At 39.8% G+C, this 17,457-nt stretch overlaps 1 protein-coding gene across 4 annotated transcripts in view; it reads right to left on the reverse strand.

The window, feature by feature from the left end:
* LOC123880336 (protein furry) overlaps positions 1 to 17,457 on the reverse strand; it is a 114,891-nt gene that overhangs the window by 37,301 nt on the left and 60,133 nt on the right. For all 4 annotated transcript variants that reach the window (XM_045928421.1, XM_045928420.1, XM_045928418.1 and 1 more), the window contains 5 exons: positions 8,193 to 8,315; positions 5,720 to 5,853; positions 5,251 to 5,352; positions 2,014 to 2,148; positions 238 to 429 (listed from right to left, as the gene is read on the reverse strand). In XM_045928421.1, coding sequence (XP_045784377.1) covers positions 238 to 429; positions 2,014 to 2,148; positions 5,251 to 5,352; positions 5,720 to 5,853; positions 8,193 to 8,315 — 686 coding nt within the window. The remainder of the gene's footprint in view (positions 1 to 237; positions 430 to 2,013; positions 2,149 to 5,250; positions 5,353 to 5,719; positions 5,854 to 8,192; positions 8,316 to 17,457) is intronic.

Here is a 17,457-nt window from a genome sequence, read left to right on the forward strand (position 1 = left end):
GCCGGTTCCTCTAGTACTACAGATGTTTGTGAGCGGCGGTAATCACTTAATATCTGATGCGTATCTGTCAACACTGTGCTTTTTGGATACGACTAACTATTCCAGAACTATTCAGGGCAGGCGCGCTCCACCTTAGTCAAGCGCAAACCTATACAGTAAAAAAAAGAACCTAGGCAGAGCACAAAAAAATGCGGTAGTAGTAATACGTGTTTTTAATACGTTAGTAATTTTTGATACCTGGGATCCAGTACCCGGCCCGTCACTGTGGCCAGATGTGGCCTTACGCATGGAGGTCAGCCGATAGAACGGCGGGGTCTCAGTCCGCTCGATGAGGCAGTTCAACGTCTCCACCGTCTGCAGCTCCGTCATCATCTCGTCGAGAAGACGCTCGGGTCTGGACCGCGCGAGGTAGAGTACCACGCGTTTTGCCTGGCACATACAAAAAGGAATTTAAACAAGTGTAAATTAAAAATTTATAACACCCCCGACAAGTGAAGGTTACAGTAACTAGAAAAGAGCTGATAACTTTTAAACGGCTGAACCGATTTTCTTGGATTATAGCTAAGAACACTCTCGATCAAGCCACCTTTCAACCAAAAAAAAACTAAATTAAAATCGGTTCATTAGTTTAGGCGCTACGGTGCCACAGGGGGTTAAAAAATGGCAGTCAGTGGAGACTGCCAGGAAATACGTAGAAGAATAAAAGCGACTGACATAGCTCAAAGGATGAGCAAGCTTAAGTGGCAATGGGCAGGTCATGCCTGTCCCAGAACCAACGGTCAATGGGACAGAGGTGTTCGGGAGTGGAGACCACGTACCGGTAAGCGTAGTGTAAAACGAGCTACAGCCCGCTTGGCCAATGATCTGAAGAACGTAGCGGGGAGCGGGTGGATGAGGAAGGCGGAGGACTGTATTCGGTGGTGCGCTCTAAAAAGACCTATATTCAGCAGTGGACGCATACAGGCTGATGGATTGGATTGGATTGGATTGGGGACTGCCAACAGAAGTGAAAAGTTAAAACAAGGAAATAAATTACTTTTTTTTTTGGATTTTAAAATTAGTTGTAATATCTAAGATTATAGATATATGTGTATTAATGCGTATATCATACGCACAGCAAGTAATACTTATAGCTATGAAATATAACAGCATGTCGATGACAGTACAAGACGAAGCTGCGTGATGAAAAGATTTATCTCCAATACAACTAATAACACTGTCAATAATAAAAAATCCAATCAAAGTTACAAACAGTAAAAAGCACTCTTTTATTATATGAAATAGGGTTCAATTTTTAGTGGCAAGTTATCAAGTCATGGAATTGTTTTACAATGTCTAATGCGAACTTAAGCTCTTTTGATTTTTCTGTAATTAAATTCAAACTTCATTTCTCAGAAGTCTAGGTAAATTTTCCATATTCAATAAACTAGAATATAACAGACAGTGAAAATTGAATGTTCACTGTGTAATTTTCAATCAACACCTTGTCCCGGCACCGGTGACTGTCAAAAATGTTGGGATCAAAAACGGAATATTGCCTTTTGAGGTACGGAGCCCTAAAAAAGTGCGTCTACTATATTCACACAGCGCAAGATTGCTATCTAGAAGTCGGATTGTAGGTCTCTTTAGAACGCGCTTGATGTAAAATAGACCACGTATCACATCACACTTTCACACTAATACTATAAAGGCGAAAGTTTGTGTGTGTGTGTGTGTGTGTGTGTGTGTGTGTGTGCGTGTGCGTGCGTGTGCGTGTGTGTGTGTGTGTGTGTGTGTGTGTGTGTGTGTGTGTGTGTGTGTGTGTGTGTGTGTGTTTGTTACTCCTTCACGCAAAAACTACTGGACGGATTTGGCTGAAATTCGGAATGGAGATAGATAATATTCTGGATTAGCACATAGGCTACTTTTTATCCCGGAAAACCAAAGAGTTCCCACGGGATTTCGAAAAACCTAAATCCATGCGGACGAAATCGCGGGCGTCAGCTAGTGAGGTATATAATAGAGGTGACTCACGTATGGCAGCAGTTCATTGGGCGCCATTCCAGAGACGATGATAAGGTAGCGGATGATAACTTTGAGGTTGTTGGGCCAGCAGGCGCACAGCGTCGACCATAGCTCCTCAATTTCCTTTGGGTGCTTGTCCGAGAACTGTTGACAACATTTTGTATTACGTGAAAAACTATACTATATATAGACTTACACATAAATATATTATATTAAATTAAGTATATTAATTATTTCACTAAATATATTAATAATTGTATTAAATATAACTACACTATAGACTTACATTCCTACACATTTGCTCGATTTTCGACCATCGACACGTATGATCAAACTACTCGAAAATCCTATTTTTTTACTCAATATATGTACCTACTTTTGAATCGTCAAATGCATCTATCATTGGTTCGGATTGAGCTCTGAGTGCAAAGGCTGATAGTAAATAAGTAAAAGCTCGATCAAGCCGGTCAAAATTGCTTGCAGTAGCATCATAATATCTCTTTGATCCCTTCTTTATTCCTAGTAAGTACTCGCGTTCTCATAAATGAATGAAGAAACGAATCTTTATCATAACGAGGTAAAGTTTGTAAGTTTGGGTGTAGCAATAATCTCCGGAACAATGATAAATAAGGAAAAAGGGCGTAGCTATCTACTAAGCAAGGGTTTGACTAAATTCCACCCCTAATAGGGTAAAATGAGGGTTAGGACATTGTATGAGGATTCTATCACATCATCATATCATTTGGTAATAAATAACTCTGAGAGTGGTGGTAATGGTGAGACTAAGTGAGGTCTGTAAGTGGGAAAATTTCTTAATCACGTGAAAAATTAGAAGTTATACGCGGACGATGTTGTGGGCAACTGCTAGTGTGTAATAAAGTATGATAGGCAGCCTGCTATTAAAAATTTAAGCTGCTATCTAATAGATGTATTCTATCCGGCTTATATGAAAGGAAGAAAGAAGGAATTTTATGAAGGAAAAATGATTGAATTCTTGAAAGTAGATGAAATACTGGAGAGATTTTCACGTTTCATTTAGACCTAATTGATGTTTGATTTCCCTGGAAAAATTGAAACCATTTAAGACTGATACAAGTTTTATTCGTACTGTTAAGTCGGCGTGTCTCGGTGTTGGAGAAATAAACACGAAGTTCGATAAACACCCCGTTTATTTAATATCTTGTTCACACAGTCACTTGAGTACTGGGATTATACTGCGCGCGAAACCCTAGTGAAGGGTTTATTGAGCGGGAGTCTCTTCTCCAGTCTTTCTCTGAGTCCAGTCCAGTCCAGTTGGAGCAGATAGGACTAAAGAATTGAGAATTGGTTGATTTTTGTCTAAATGTATCGTTTTTATAGGCCCCATACTGCTGATTGATGATTTATTATTGGCGTCAATTTGGAAATAGCAGGTCAGCCTTGGCTAAGGTTATAACAGTACGACTTTGACTCGTGCGAGTATGTACAAATACGCTCAAGCAATCCCGACTTTCCAAGTACTATGGGAGCATGCAGAGTGGGCGCGAGTGGTCGGGATTATTCGTGTGTGTTCGTATGGTAAGAACAAAACATGCTTACAAGAACGCTTGTAAGGTCGAAACCGCTTGCAAGAAGAATTGATCGAGATCACACTCTAGCCAGAGATTGCAATCGTTGTGCGTCAAAATATTTTAACTTAAATAATTAATTTCTCAATAATTTATTAATGGATTACAAAAAAAAAAGAAATAACTAATTTATTAGTTTTGTTCTATATTTTTAATTCCACTGTGATAAATATGATGTAATCGTCATGAAACTTCTGCATTGTGAAACAGAGATACATATCTTATTCATAGATAGAGCATATCTCTGCCTTGACTCGTAAAATATTGGCCTAAAACTGATTCAGCAATTCGTTCGTTAAATTCATTTTTCAGGTATCAATTGTTTTGCTGGGATTGGTTTTAACTGTTGGATATAACCAAAAAGTTATAATAATAATATTTTTTTAAGCCCTAAAGCAAGAATAGCACTATGTATCAATCAGTCAACCTTAGGAACGTTACATAAGTGTTGTGGGTGTGTCTATGTTTGTCCTTTCATCACTTTCTTAGATGTCGTAGCTTTGCATATATATCTTGTGATTTTAATTGTTAATCTTATTGAATAAATAATCGCAGCCAATCCGAGGGGAACATTCCGCTGAGATTTACTATCTTGTGGTGATTAGAGCGGCAATCAGCTGGCGATTTTTTTAAAAATGCAGATACAGGTTTGTCCTTAACTGCAATCTCACCTGTTGTCTAAGATGGAAGCGGGCTAACCTGAAAAGGGTATGGCAGCTTTTATTAAACCTATACCCCGTTGGTTTTTACACGGCATAGTGCCAGAACGCTAAATCGCTTAGCAGCACGATTGTGCCATTAGAATGGTAACTAGCCACGGCAGAAGTCTCCCCCCAGACCGGACCAGAGAAAATTCCAAGTTTGACCCGGAACTTCCCACTCATAAGCCCACAACGCTCATCACTGTGCCAAGGAGGTTATCCAATTCTTCTAGATTTACCCCATTTGGAATTTTAGGTACTGAGTCTCGTTAGCAAACTATTAAGGCAAGTGCAGGCCCAGTTTGCGTAGGGCTGAGCGATCGTGCAAACACGGGTGTGCCCGGCGACACCCCTTCTCTCTGCCAATACGTATTTCGGACCTTTATCGATACTAAATAGTTGAGTACTCACTCATGAAGCCACGTAAATACGCTGCTTATTCGCGGCGTAATAGAAATATTTTATTCAAACTTTTACATTTACTTTTGAATCGTCAAATGCATCTACCGCTGGTTCGGAATGCCTCATGATATGTTTCTACATACATAACAGCTAAGTTCAAGCGTACCGACCACATATGTCACATGTTAATGATTGATAAGAATTAAGGTTAAAAATCGAGCTAATGTATAGGCAACTACACTATTGATCAGATCGACAAAAAATACATTAATCGTCTATTGCTTACACACATTAACCCGATTTAGTTTGACCATACTTTCGATTGGCAGAAATCGAGCAAAGGTAAACGGGTATAAACTGACCGGCTTTGCCGAAGGAACCAAAATACTTTTAAATCAAAGTAGCATGGAAAAGAATCACGGAACCCTAAAAAAACCAAGACGCGTTCTGAGCACTAAACCAGTACGAAATGTGTGCATTCCGCCTCTACGCAGTCTTGTCAGTCCTAACCCCTAGAGTGGTTTTGTATAGCTTACCTTGACGGTGATGTAGAAAAGGTTATTGAGCACCATTTCCGTGGCTTCCACCGAGCCCAGGCCCTCACGTCGTCCGGCGCGCCCCGCTTCTGCTGCGTAGTACTGCAACAATACATACCGATGAGCATGATTGGCACTGAGTAGGCTCCTGCGGTAGTGGAGCGGTGCGGGAGAGTGACAGTTTGCACAAGTATCACTGAGGTCTCGCGTTATGTCATCACCTACTCAGTTATGCGTTATGCCTGTAACTTTAAAACACTAAACTTTTATTTGGTAAAATTATAATTTTTCCTCAGTGATTTTTTTACAGGTGATTTTTCTTGTTGCTAATTAAAGGATATACGTGTTTGCACCTAACCGGTGGTTTTTTTATTTATAAACCAGCGTTAGCCTAAACTCAATCAAACTGGCTAATGATGATGCGTTGAGCTATCCATGCTGCAAGGTTGCACAGTCGAGCTTTACCCACCTGTATGTAGGAGAGAGGGTTTGCCGGCGGCACATTGGGGTCCACCAGCTCGATGTTGACAAGCCACGGCAGCAAGTACTGCAGCAGCAGCTGCCGCACCTCTGTGCGTGCCGTTTGGAAGCGCGCCGTGATCTCTGCGACAACACAACTCACATTCAATACCTACGTGTTTAGATCGGATGCGAAAGTTATAGCTCGTCTTGGCGAGGGCACTGCCGTGCCCCCTGATCACATAGCTACAGTGTTAATGAAGAAAGGTCTTTCGATGATGATTTTTTCACTGATTTATTAGTTTTGAAATATTAGATTTTTTGTTGAATAAAAATAGCGACCAAACGAGTAGGCGGGTCACTTGGTGTTAAGTGATTATCGCTGCCCATGAACATTTGTAGTACCAGAGGAACTGCCAATGCGTTTTAGGAATTTCTTGGTCTGCCCCTTGAATAACCCATGTTGTAATCTAATGGGAACACCGCCGAAGGAAGTTGATTCTACAGTTAGCGTGTGCGTGGAAAAAAGGATTTGGTACAACGGGCGGTCGAAGTGCATCAGGCACCCACGTGGTGAGGGTGAATTTGCTTGCGGTGGCGTGCGGTTCGGTTTTAGAAAAAGGAGGGTGGAATGAGGTCAAAGAACTCTACAGAGCACTCCGCATTGCAAGGGCGATACAGGGTAAAATTAAATTAAAATTTTAAAAACCCCCGACACATTTTTATTAGAATTTGGCTGGACACTAATTTGTATTGGTCGGATAGTAATAACCGGTCTAATAAGAAAACTAGAAAAGAGGTTATAACTTTCAAATGGCTGAACCTATTTTCTTGGATTATAGCTAAGAACACTCTCGTCGATCAAGCCACCTTACAAACAAAAAAAAACTAAATTACAATCGGTTCATTCGTTTAGGAGCTACGATGCCACAGACAGATAGATACACAAACACACAGATACAAGGAGAGACACAATAAAAATATGCAAGGAGAGCTTATGTGTCTGCGATGCTTTAAGCCCTCCAACGAGCCGGTAAGTTTGGGACCGTTCTTAAGTCGAGCAAGTCCACCTTTGGATCCGATGAAATAGAAGGAATTGGTACTGGGGTGCTCCGGCCTGAAGATGAGTGCAGTACTCCACATGTGGGCGGACTTGCGTTTTTAGAGAAGGAGGCTGTGTTCGGGCGCGAAGTTCCACGATTTGATCAATATTTTAATTCCATCGCGTTAAATAAAAAAGTTAGTACGCTTTATTCGTCAAACAATCTTATGAGTGCCTCTGAAAACAGCAAGTTTTTTTGCTAAAATTACTAAACACAAAACTAATCATAAAAAATACTGAAATTTTGGGGTAAATAGATGCCCGCGAATTTTTTTCTATCACCAATTATTATAATATTTTATACGTGAACGTCTATTAAATTAATAAAGGATCGCTTAGTACCGTATCACACCGAACAATGTAATATGACGCATTCATCTGGGTCCCGTTGCATCTAGTATCTAACAGTGAGCACAGCAAAGCGGCTTAGAGGCTTCACGTACAAAAGGATCAGAAAACTTGGAAGACGTTCTTTACAACTGATGCCCTACTTCGAGCATTTTATAGTTCTTTGTGACGAGTTATACCTACTAGGCTACTACGTACTACTCATCATGATCAACCCATCTGAATACAGTGCACGGGTTTTCTTTCAGTATGCGAACGCTTTGGCCATAGCCCACCGCGCTGGCCAAGAGCGGATGGCAGACTTCTCACACCTTTGACAACACTCTGGACAACCCTCAGGCATGCAAGTTTCCTCACGATGTTTTCCTTCGCCGTCAAAGTTACTATAACTCCGAAAAGTTAGAGATCCGTGCTCGGGATCTAACGGTTTCTCGCTGTTCTGTAGTAAAACGATGAAGGAGGAACAAGATTGAGTTATTCATTAGCACACTCTCCAAATTCGGCTCTATTCTAAATATATTAAAGGAAAATCTGACTGACTGAGTGAGTGACTGATCTGTCAACGCACAGCTCAAACTACTAGACCGATCGGGCTGAAATTTGGCATGCAGATAGCTATTATGACGTGGACTACGAAAGGACTTTTGAAAATTCAACCCCTAAGGGAGTAAAATAGGGGTTTGAAATTTGAGTAGTCCACGCGAACGAAGTCGCGGTCACCGGCTTAGTCTCTTATGTTCTCAAAAGCTTTTAGCTCACAGACACAACAATAGTATAATAGTATTTCTAGTTTTAAGTTTAATTAATATTGAAGTTTAATTGTATCTTTATTTTTATTCTTGTTTTTTTTTTGTGTGTGATTCTGTAATTGAGCTAAATAAACCTTTATTTATTTATTTTATTTATTTATTTATGAGAAAGAATAGCTGTCGAAGAGGCGCGCCACCGTAGGTATATTTCTCGGGTCACGTGACCAAGTTAGCCAAACTTCGGCGTGCTAGAACTCTCCGGGATTACCGCAAGAGTGACTTACCAGAAAACATTGGCATTGTGAGTTCCGGGTGCAGCTGTGAGAGCTGTCGAGAGAGGTACAGCTGCGAGCGGCAGTAGGTGGTGCATAGCAAGACGTCCAGTGTGCCGCGACCTTTTTCCGAGCCTGTAACAAGATACGTCATATTAATACATCTAATAGCTCACATAGGCTGCGTAATCGTAGACGTAGCGCGTATCATTGCGTTGTGATGTATGGAACTGTATGAAACATGGCACACCGCTTGCGTAAAGCGTAGACATTTGCGTAACGCACGTGTCACGTGTACGCAATTGGTCTGAATCGGCCTTAAACCGTTGGTCTTTAATTACTAAGATGATGGGTCACGAACAAAATGTCATCGCTCAAGTGATCAGGTTTGCACACGTATACACATCTATGTTTCTTGTTACGAAAGAAAAAAGATTTATAATATCAACAACAATTTCAGTTTATTATAAACTTTAACACTTGAATATAAAGTTTATTAACGATTGCAAAATTTCTTATTTTATTTTATCTGATTGAGTAATGTTTAAATTTTTAATTTCGTCATGTGATGAACCATATTTATTGATAATCACTTATCAATTTGCACACCAGGACCTGGTAGAATGTGTAAGGTGACTCAATTGATGTAAGACGTCCATGTATCCACATTCCAGCGAATAAACCATTACTTATTCATATTTATTAAAAAACTAGCTGACGCCCGCGACTTCGTCCGCGTGGATTTAGGTTTTTCGAAATCCCGTGGGAACTCTTTGGTTTTCCGGGATAAAAAGTAGCCTATGTGCTAATCCAGGATATTATCTATCTCCATTCCGAATTTCAGCCAAATCCGTCCAGTACTTTTTGCGTGAAGGAGTAACAAACATACACACACACACACACACACACACACACACACATACACACATACAAACTTTCACCTTTATAATATTAGTGTGAAGTGTGATGTAAGAAGACCTCTTGTCATAGACAGTAAAAAAAAATCAAGAGAATTTTATCAAATGGGAACCAATATGTTTATGTAAATTAAAGTTTTATAACACCCCAGACAAGTGAAGGTTACAGTAACTTGAAAAGAGCTGATAACTTTCAAACGGCTGAACCGATTTTCTTGGATTATAGCTAAGAACACTCCCGATCAAGTCACCTTTCAAACAAAAAAAAACTAAATTAAAATCAGTTCATTAGTTTAGGAGCTACGATGCCACAGACAGATACCAGATACACACGTCAAACTTATAACACCCCTCTTTTTGGGTCGGGGGTTAAAAACCAATCCCAACAAATTAACAATTGATACCTGAGATGAATTTACTTATGGCTTACGACTAGTTCTTACGCTTAGGAAAAAAACTATCATTCAAGAGATATGAGCTGATGTGTGCGCAGCCTAAGCAAGATACATCACGGGCAAGTCGCTCCGCCCCATACTTCGTAGCAAAGTGCTACGAACAGTTGTGGACTTCAATTGCGTATGGGCCCAAATATTATGACAAAAATAGTACACATGCAAAATTTTTAAGGCTAATTAATGAATAGAAAGTTTCCCGAATTAATTAAAGTGACCTTTAAAATTTAGTAATTAAATTTTTTAAACGCAATAAATTAGTCATAGTCATAGTCATTTATTCTTCATAATATACATTATACGTCAATCACAATAATTCAAATTAATTTTTAAAATAACATTATTGAGTGTTATTGTTATAATATTTACCTAATCGCATAGTTTAACAAATCATCAACCCCAAGTCTAATATTTCAAAGGTCCGACATAATCCGAACATCAACAAAATAATCAATATTGCAAAATAAAGTTAAAGGTTTAATTGTAAAATGCATTCCGAGTTTATGCTCGACTACGGCTTCACAGCGGATTCAAATTTCAAGTGCAAGGGCAAGGTCGCGCGGGACGCGGTAGGAGGGCCTGCGCCGGGAGGATGGCGGCACTACACTCCTGCGTGGACCGCAGTCCTCCCGTGGGTGCTTATATACCAGCTTCACCTAGGAGCGGCGCCAGTCCCCGAGTGCTAGGCGCGGCGGACGCACGCCGCGTCATGTCCGCCAACGCATCCCTGGGCCGCGGCACGGTCGCCGGCACGCTCCCAGACGACGACGAGCAGCAGTTCGACGTGTGGATCACGGAGGTGGTGAGCACACTCTACGTGTACTACACGCCACTGCTCGTACTGGTGGGCTGCGTGGGCAACCTACTCTCCGTGTTCGTGTTCCGCAGCAGTAAACTGCGGCTGCAGCCCACCAGCCAGTATCTGACTGCACTGGCACTGTCCGATACGGTGTTCCTGCTGCAGTTGTTGGTACCGTGGCTCAGCGACACGCGCATCTCCGGCCTGTTCCACTACGTCGGCTTCTGCCAGTTCTTCGTGTATCTGTCCTACGTCACGAGCTGCGACAGCGCGTGGCTCGTGGTGGCCTTCACGCTGGAGCGCTTCGTGGCAGTGCTGTACCCGCTGCGCTGCAGCTCCATGTGCACGGTGGCGCGCGCGCGCCTGCTCGTCTACATCCTCGCCTTCGCCGCGCTCGCACTCAACCTGCCCGTGCTACGCTTCGCATCACCGCACGATGGCGACTGCGACATCAACCGCGAATATCTGGTCCAGGCAGAGCGCTTTAATCTGGCGGACACGGTGCTGTCGTTCACTGTACCTTTGGCGCTCATCGTCGTGCTCAACGCGTGGATCATGTCAGGCATATGTCGCGTGGAACAAGCGCGCGCGGCTGCCGGCGGGCGGACCGCGGGCACGCGCTCGCAGCAGCGAGTCACGCGCATGCTGCTGATCGTGTCTTCGGTGTTCGTGGTGCTCAACCTTCCAGCTTACACCATTCGCGTGCTCGCATACGCCTACGGCAGGGTGAGTCGCAGCGCGAATTGCACCATTCACTTTGCAGTGATCACTTATACTTGCACTGGCTGAATGTATCGCAATATTATATCGATGTAGAGATGTACTAAATGCTTTGCGTTAATTTTTTTATCATCTTTTGGCATAAACAACAACAAAATACTTGATTCACTTGTCGCAATTGCTATTGCAATGAAAAATTAGAATTTCATTGAAACTGAAATCAAAAACTTAAATTAAGTATTTTGAACAAAAATAAAGATTGAGCGGCTTGCATGAAATATTTTGAAACGTTTTTCAATTTAATTTATGAATATAATAGAATGTTATAGATAGAATATAATAGAATATTGTTTCGTCTATGTATATTTTTCTAGAATAATATATTATAGCATATTTCGCTAATTAAAAATCAATAACGACATTAACACTATCAGTTACTTTGCTTGCATCATAATTATTATTATTAATCTACGCTTGATACATTACTTGCAGCTCGGTTTTGACAATAATGTTTGCAGAAACAAAAGGGGATAACATTCTATTGATATTGATACATAATATGTATCATTATTGAAGCTATAATTTTCATTTAAATGTCAGAGTAAACAGGAGAGTCTCCGTCACTCACTCCATACTAACGTAGTTTGATTCTTCTTTGAATATTACCAACCAAAATCGATGTAATTTTGTAGACACGTCCCATAAACTAATATTTATGTCTTAGTTTTCCTTAAGTTTTGTATGTAATTTCTAGTGTAATATAACTTTGAAACTGAATATTTTAACGGTAATCTGGAAAACCATAGACACAGATATTAGTTCCTCGAACATGTCTACAAAATTCCACTGCTTTGATGGTTAGTATTGAAATAAGAAACAAGTATCCTTTTATCCTAGATATTGATTTTGAAAGCATTCGGACTATTGGCAAGGGATTTCAAGGTACGCCAGATACCGATGTGGAAATAATTCAGATTATGAGCAAGTATTTCAAAATGGGTTTTACTTGTTAAAATTTTGAGAAGTTTCAATTTTTCTAATCACAAGATGTCAATTTAATAAATGGCGCATGTTCCAATCACTTTTTAAAATTTTGAAAATAGTTTCCAATTTTATGGTCACAAGGAACCCCACACTTCACAAGCTTACCTACCTTTATGGGTTTTTATATCTACATATTATACACATACTCTTGACAAGCAATTATTAGTTTATTTTAATTAAGTAATTGCTGTAATGCAGTCCCGCACATTGCCGGAGCAAGCTGCGGATCAAATCCACGGTCTTTTATCATTTACGAGTATATAATTATTATCTATGGTGTAACATGCTTTTTTCAGAAGCATACTTTTAATAGTTTTTTTTAACTTGTGGCAAAGTAAACTAAAAGCAAGTCTTAAACTGATTGCCAAGTTATGTTATTAAAGATTTTAATCTTAAGAAGTGTAGGAGTCGCAAGCTTATTACGGTTTCTACTTTGCCTATTGGCTATATAGCTTACTAGCCGATGCCCGCGACTTCGTCCGCGTGGATTTAGGTTTTTCTAAATCCTGTGAGAACTCTGTGATTTTCCGCGATAAAAAGTAGCCTATGTGCTAATCCTGGATATTATCTATCTCCATTCCAAATTTCAGCCAAATCCGTAGTTTTTGCGTGAAGGAGTAACAAACATACACACACACACACACATACAAACTTTCGCCTTTATAATATTAGTGTGATCAATTTTTTTATAACTCTGAATGTTTAGTCTATTGTTTGTATAATTGCGTAGCTTTAAATTATAATAAGCGCGTATTGCCCAGAAACTTTCAGCTTTTTAAAATAACGAAAGTCTGGCACACGCTGGATCTTAGTCCATAAGCAAAATATACTATTTTTGCAGTTTTCACGTCAGTTAACTGTCGAATCTTTCTAACAGCGAAAGCGGCAGAGCACAGTTCCATTAAAGCTATCTACAGAAATACGGCAGTCTCTTCTATTTTAAACATATCATTAAACTAATGTTACCAGTGGTTTTGGTATTGGGCAGTGCGAATTCAACACACTTAGTATTTTTGTATTTAAAAGTAAACTATTTACAGTGAACCAGTGAGTTACCTGAGATATGGTACTAGTTACATCCGGAAAATTGTTCTTATTTCTATGATATAAAAACGATAACATCGCGAGGAAATCTAAATGCCTGAGAATATCCCATAATTTTCTCAAAGGTGTTTGAAGTCTATCAATCCATACTATGGCTGGCTATGGCCAGACCCTCCTCATTCTGAGAGGAGACCCGTGGTGCCCAGCAATAAGCAGATGCCGATGGGCTGTTGATGATGATGATGATAACTACAGAGTTTATTTTGCTGTTCTTAAATAATGCGGCAATTTAAAGGCCCTATTACATGTATTGTATTTGCAACGGCAGCAGTAATTAGTTACGCGCAACGGAAATTGTCCCTTCCGTCCTCACCTATGGTGCTGAAACGTAGACGACACTGAGACTGAGATCTTTAGAGCGCACTTTGACTTTGTCCAGACTTAAGGCACTGTTAAAACGATACAGCGTTATACCGCTGGCATAAACCTGTCACGTTTTAACTGAAACTTAAGTCTAAAGTCAAAGAGCGTTCTATAGATTTCAGCCAGACAAACGGCCTTGTCCACAAATTCAAAATAGCTATGGAGAGTGAGATAAGATCCGGAATGAGGAGATCCGCAGAACCAACGTCACTGTCATAGCCCAAACTAGTAGCAAGCTGAAGTGGCAGCGGGCAGGCCACGCTTGTCGTAGAGGCGATGGCCGTTGGAGCCGTAAAGTCATTGAGTGGAGACCGCGGTCGGCATGATGGACCAACGATATAAAGAGGCTGGCGGGAAGTGGCTGGATGAGGAAGGCTGAAGACTAGGTGTGGTGGCGCTCTTTAGGGAAGGCCTATATCCAACAGTGGATGTTCAAGACGGTAGAAAAGGCTGATGATGATAAACGGCAATTGTGTTCATTGCCTTCAATAAAAACTTTGGCTGAGATAAGGTCACTAACAGAACAAAAACAGAAGGCCTAAAAGACATTATTTTCAGGTAAAAAAAGAGGAACAAAAATTGGTCATGTAGGTACGTGGCAGAACAGGGATAAGAGTTACGACTCATGCTAACCGCTCAATACTTTGGCGAGCATTATTTCAAATGGTTAGTTTTTTAATAAAAACTGTCTAAGAAACCTAATAATAATTTTAAAATACTATTTGATGAGATATTATTGATTCGAGTTTAACCAAAATATTTTATCGAATCTCACTTTTCATGTTCAGGAGATACCAAGATTTTTTTTTTCTAATTTTAATATGCTCGTATTCATGTTTCTGTAACTGTACTACAATTATTAGGTATTTTTTATTTTTAAAATGGCTTTGAGGCACACAGACAGTCAGACAAACGTAATGACGGATAGGACTAAGGATTTCTTGTTACAATCGTTTAGTTGGATGGCTTTCGCCGAGATAACATCATATCCGTAACAACTCAACGTGTACACCAGGTGTACACACAATGTGTTTGCTATGGTAACCATTTACCAAAACTCGCCTTTATGCGACACGTTTGTGTGCAACCCTAATCAGCAAATTGGAATTGCATACAAAGCCGATTTCGGACAGAAATTCTACCTGCAAATATTGAAACAACTTTGTTATAGTCCAGTCAGAATGAGCTGAATTTTAGTATATACCTTCATTTTGGCGTTTTAAAAGTTTTCTCAAAAGTCACATAAAATTTCGCTCACACGTTATTCAAGGTCAAAGATAACAAAAAAGGCGTTTTCAGATATGCGAAAGAATAGCCCGCATTTCTTCTGTTAGTACTGAAAATGTGAATTAAGTCATCAGCACGACCGCATCGAACACGCCGCAGAAATTTGGACATAGATATGATACTTAAGAGGGCTCTCTCCGTCACTCATTTCATACAATCGTAGTTCCAATTTCATTTGAATATTAAGCAACCAAAGTCCATGAAATTTTGCAGACATATTCTAGAAACTAATATCTATGACTGTGGTTTTCCAGATTTCTGTTAAAATATTCGGTTTCAAAGTTACGCGGTCTTAAAAATTTACATACAAATCTTTGAGCCCCTGTAATTTTAAAACTACATATTTTTAGAAAAATCTAAAACACCACAGACACAGATATTAGTTTCTAGAATATGTCTGCAAAATTTCATGGACTTTGGTTGCTTAATATTCAAATGAAATTGGAACTACGATTGTATGAAACGAGTGATGGAGAGAGCCCTGTTAATACTAATTGATGACAGCAGAGTTGCAAAAATAGTTTTTGAGTTCTCATGTTTATAATGATAAATCACAAACTACTTTTTGCATTTAGCTGCCTTTTAGAAACATAGTGTCGTAGTGAGTACTTCAAGTCGTTTTCATTTTTAATTTAAAAAATTATTGCTTTACATATACAGGATGTAACCAGAACACAATCCAATGCCAATAACCATTTGTCTTATCTTGTAGTTTTGGTGATTTAGTATTTTTCAAACCCGCATTGTATAGCGTGCAAAACTCGGGTCAATGCGCCACCTACGACGCAGCATTGACTTCGAGTGACCTATTTACCGTACGTTCGTTGACCTCTAGTGTTAGCCAGGAGTTTTATTTGCAATATATTGTGAACTTTTAAATATACAGTATTTTTCTAAAACTTTTGCCGTAGATTTTTATGGTATCTTATTAGTAATCATCAGTACTATCATTTGTCCTCGTGTTTGCTAGCATTCTGGTTACATCCTGTATTTTAGATGCGGCTTTTGTGAGTTTTGCATTTAGATTTGGCAGACAAAATGAATTTTATTGACGCTGAAGGGATACTAGGTTTAGTGCCTAATTACGTAGTGGCTCCTCGACCCTATCTTCTTGGCATGAAAAGCTTCCTTCGCGACTAGACACCATAATATTATAGCTTGCCTGGCCGACTAAGCCGTAGTCGTAGAATTAGTTGTAGCCATAGAAGTGTAGAAGTTAAAGTCCAGTGACAAAAGATGATATGTTAATATATGTTGTGTCTTACAGGATGCAGGTCTCGGCATTCACATCTTTACTAAGGTGAGACCTAGCATCTAACGACTTAATGAAAACAAAACTTATTTTTAACTAAAAATACATTTTTAAATGTTATTTATATGTATTTAACATTTTAACATTTCTAGCAGAGTAAATGAATAATTTTGACCGGAATCATTGCTATAGCAACCTAAATACTAAATAATAAATATAGAGATCGTTACTTAGTTTATGCATTGTCTTATATAAAAAATATAAATGCCATCATTACATTGCGTGGACATTTTAACGCTGTACCAGTTACGATTCATTACATACAGCTCGCTGACAGACAAACGGACGGATGGACTCCGGAGGCTTAGTAATAGAGTTCTGTTATCACCCTTCGATACGGAACTCTAATAATACACTTGCGATTTTGCTGTAAGCAGCAATAAACGCGATATTGTTAATTTTTTGGGTTCCGTACCCAAAGGATATGTACTCTACTAGACCCTATAATCAAGCCTCAACAACAAATAATAAAAAACCAAGATAGCGAATTTCAAAATGGCCGCCGTGCAAATTTAAATAAAAGAACATAGTTTTATATCTTGTACGATGGTACGGATCCCTGCGTATGCGGGTCGGTGCCTCGCACCTGATCGGTTTTATTAGGAGAGCACCATGTCAACGCGAACGAGATGCAAAAAAAAAATTGCCTTCTTTTTTCTTCCGGTGGAGTTTCCCTACATTTATGCCTAGTCTAAAAAGTGCGAACCAGCGATATACAATGTTTCACTAGATGCGGCGCTTCATAGTAACAACATGTTCCAACGAAAATGGGAGTCCACTTCCAGTCAATCGTAATATCCGTTTGTAAAAATTAAACATGCGCAATAACTTTAAACTATTATTCACGTTATTATTACTCACGTTATTTGAGTAGAGTACGTATGGGCAGCTTTGGACCTATGGTCTGTTCTAACTTATCTATGTTCGTAGAAATGATAGAAAATGTAACAAAAGGTCGAGCCTTCACCTACACTGGCAGGCGTCAAATGTTTCCAACATTTGATGCTGTAGGCTATGAAAGAACTACGTACCTTTGATTTCACGCCACCCTTAATATTTGACAGATGTCGATTCAGGATCAAACCGAGAGTTTTGTCACTCTACTTCACTATGTTGGGATACGTTACTATGAAGCGCTGCATCTAGTGTAACATTATATCTCTGGCGCGAGTGGATTTATTTCGTCTGGCGGGTGAGCCACTTGTTGCTCCCTCGCCCTCGGTCACCGCCGCGTCGGAGGGGCTACCCCGTTTACACGTAGATATAATAACGTGAATAT

This window comes from Maniola jurtina, chromosome Z, assembly GCF_905333055.1.
Source record: "Maniola jurtina chromosome Z, ilManJurt1.1, whole genome shotgun sequence".
NCBI lineage: Eukaryota > Metazoa > Arthropoda > Insecta > Lepidoptera > Nymphalidae > Maniola > Maniola jurtina.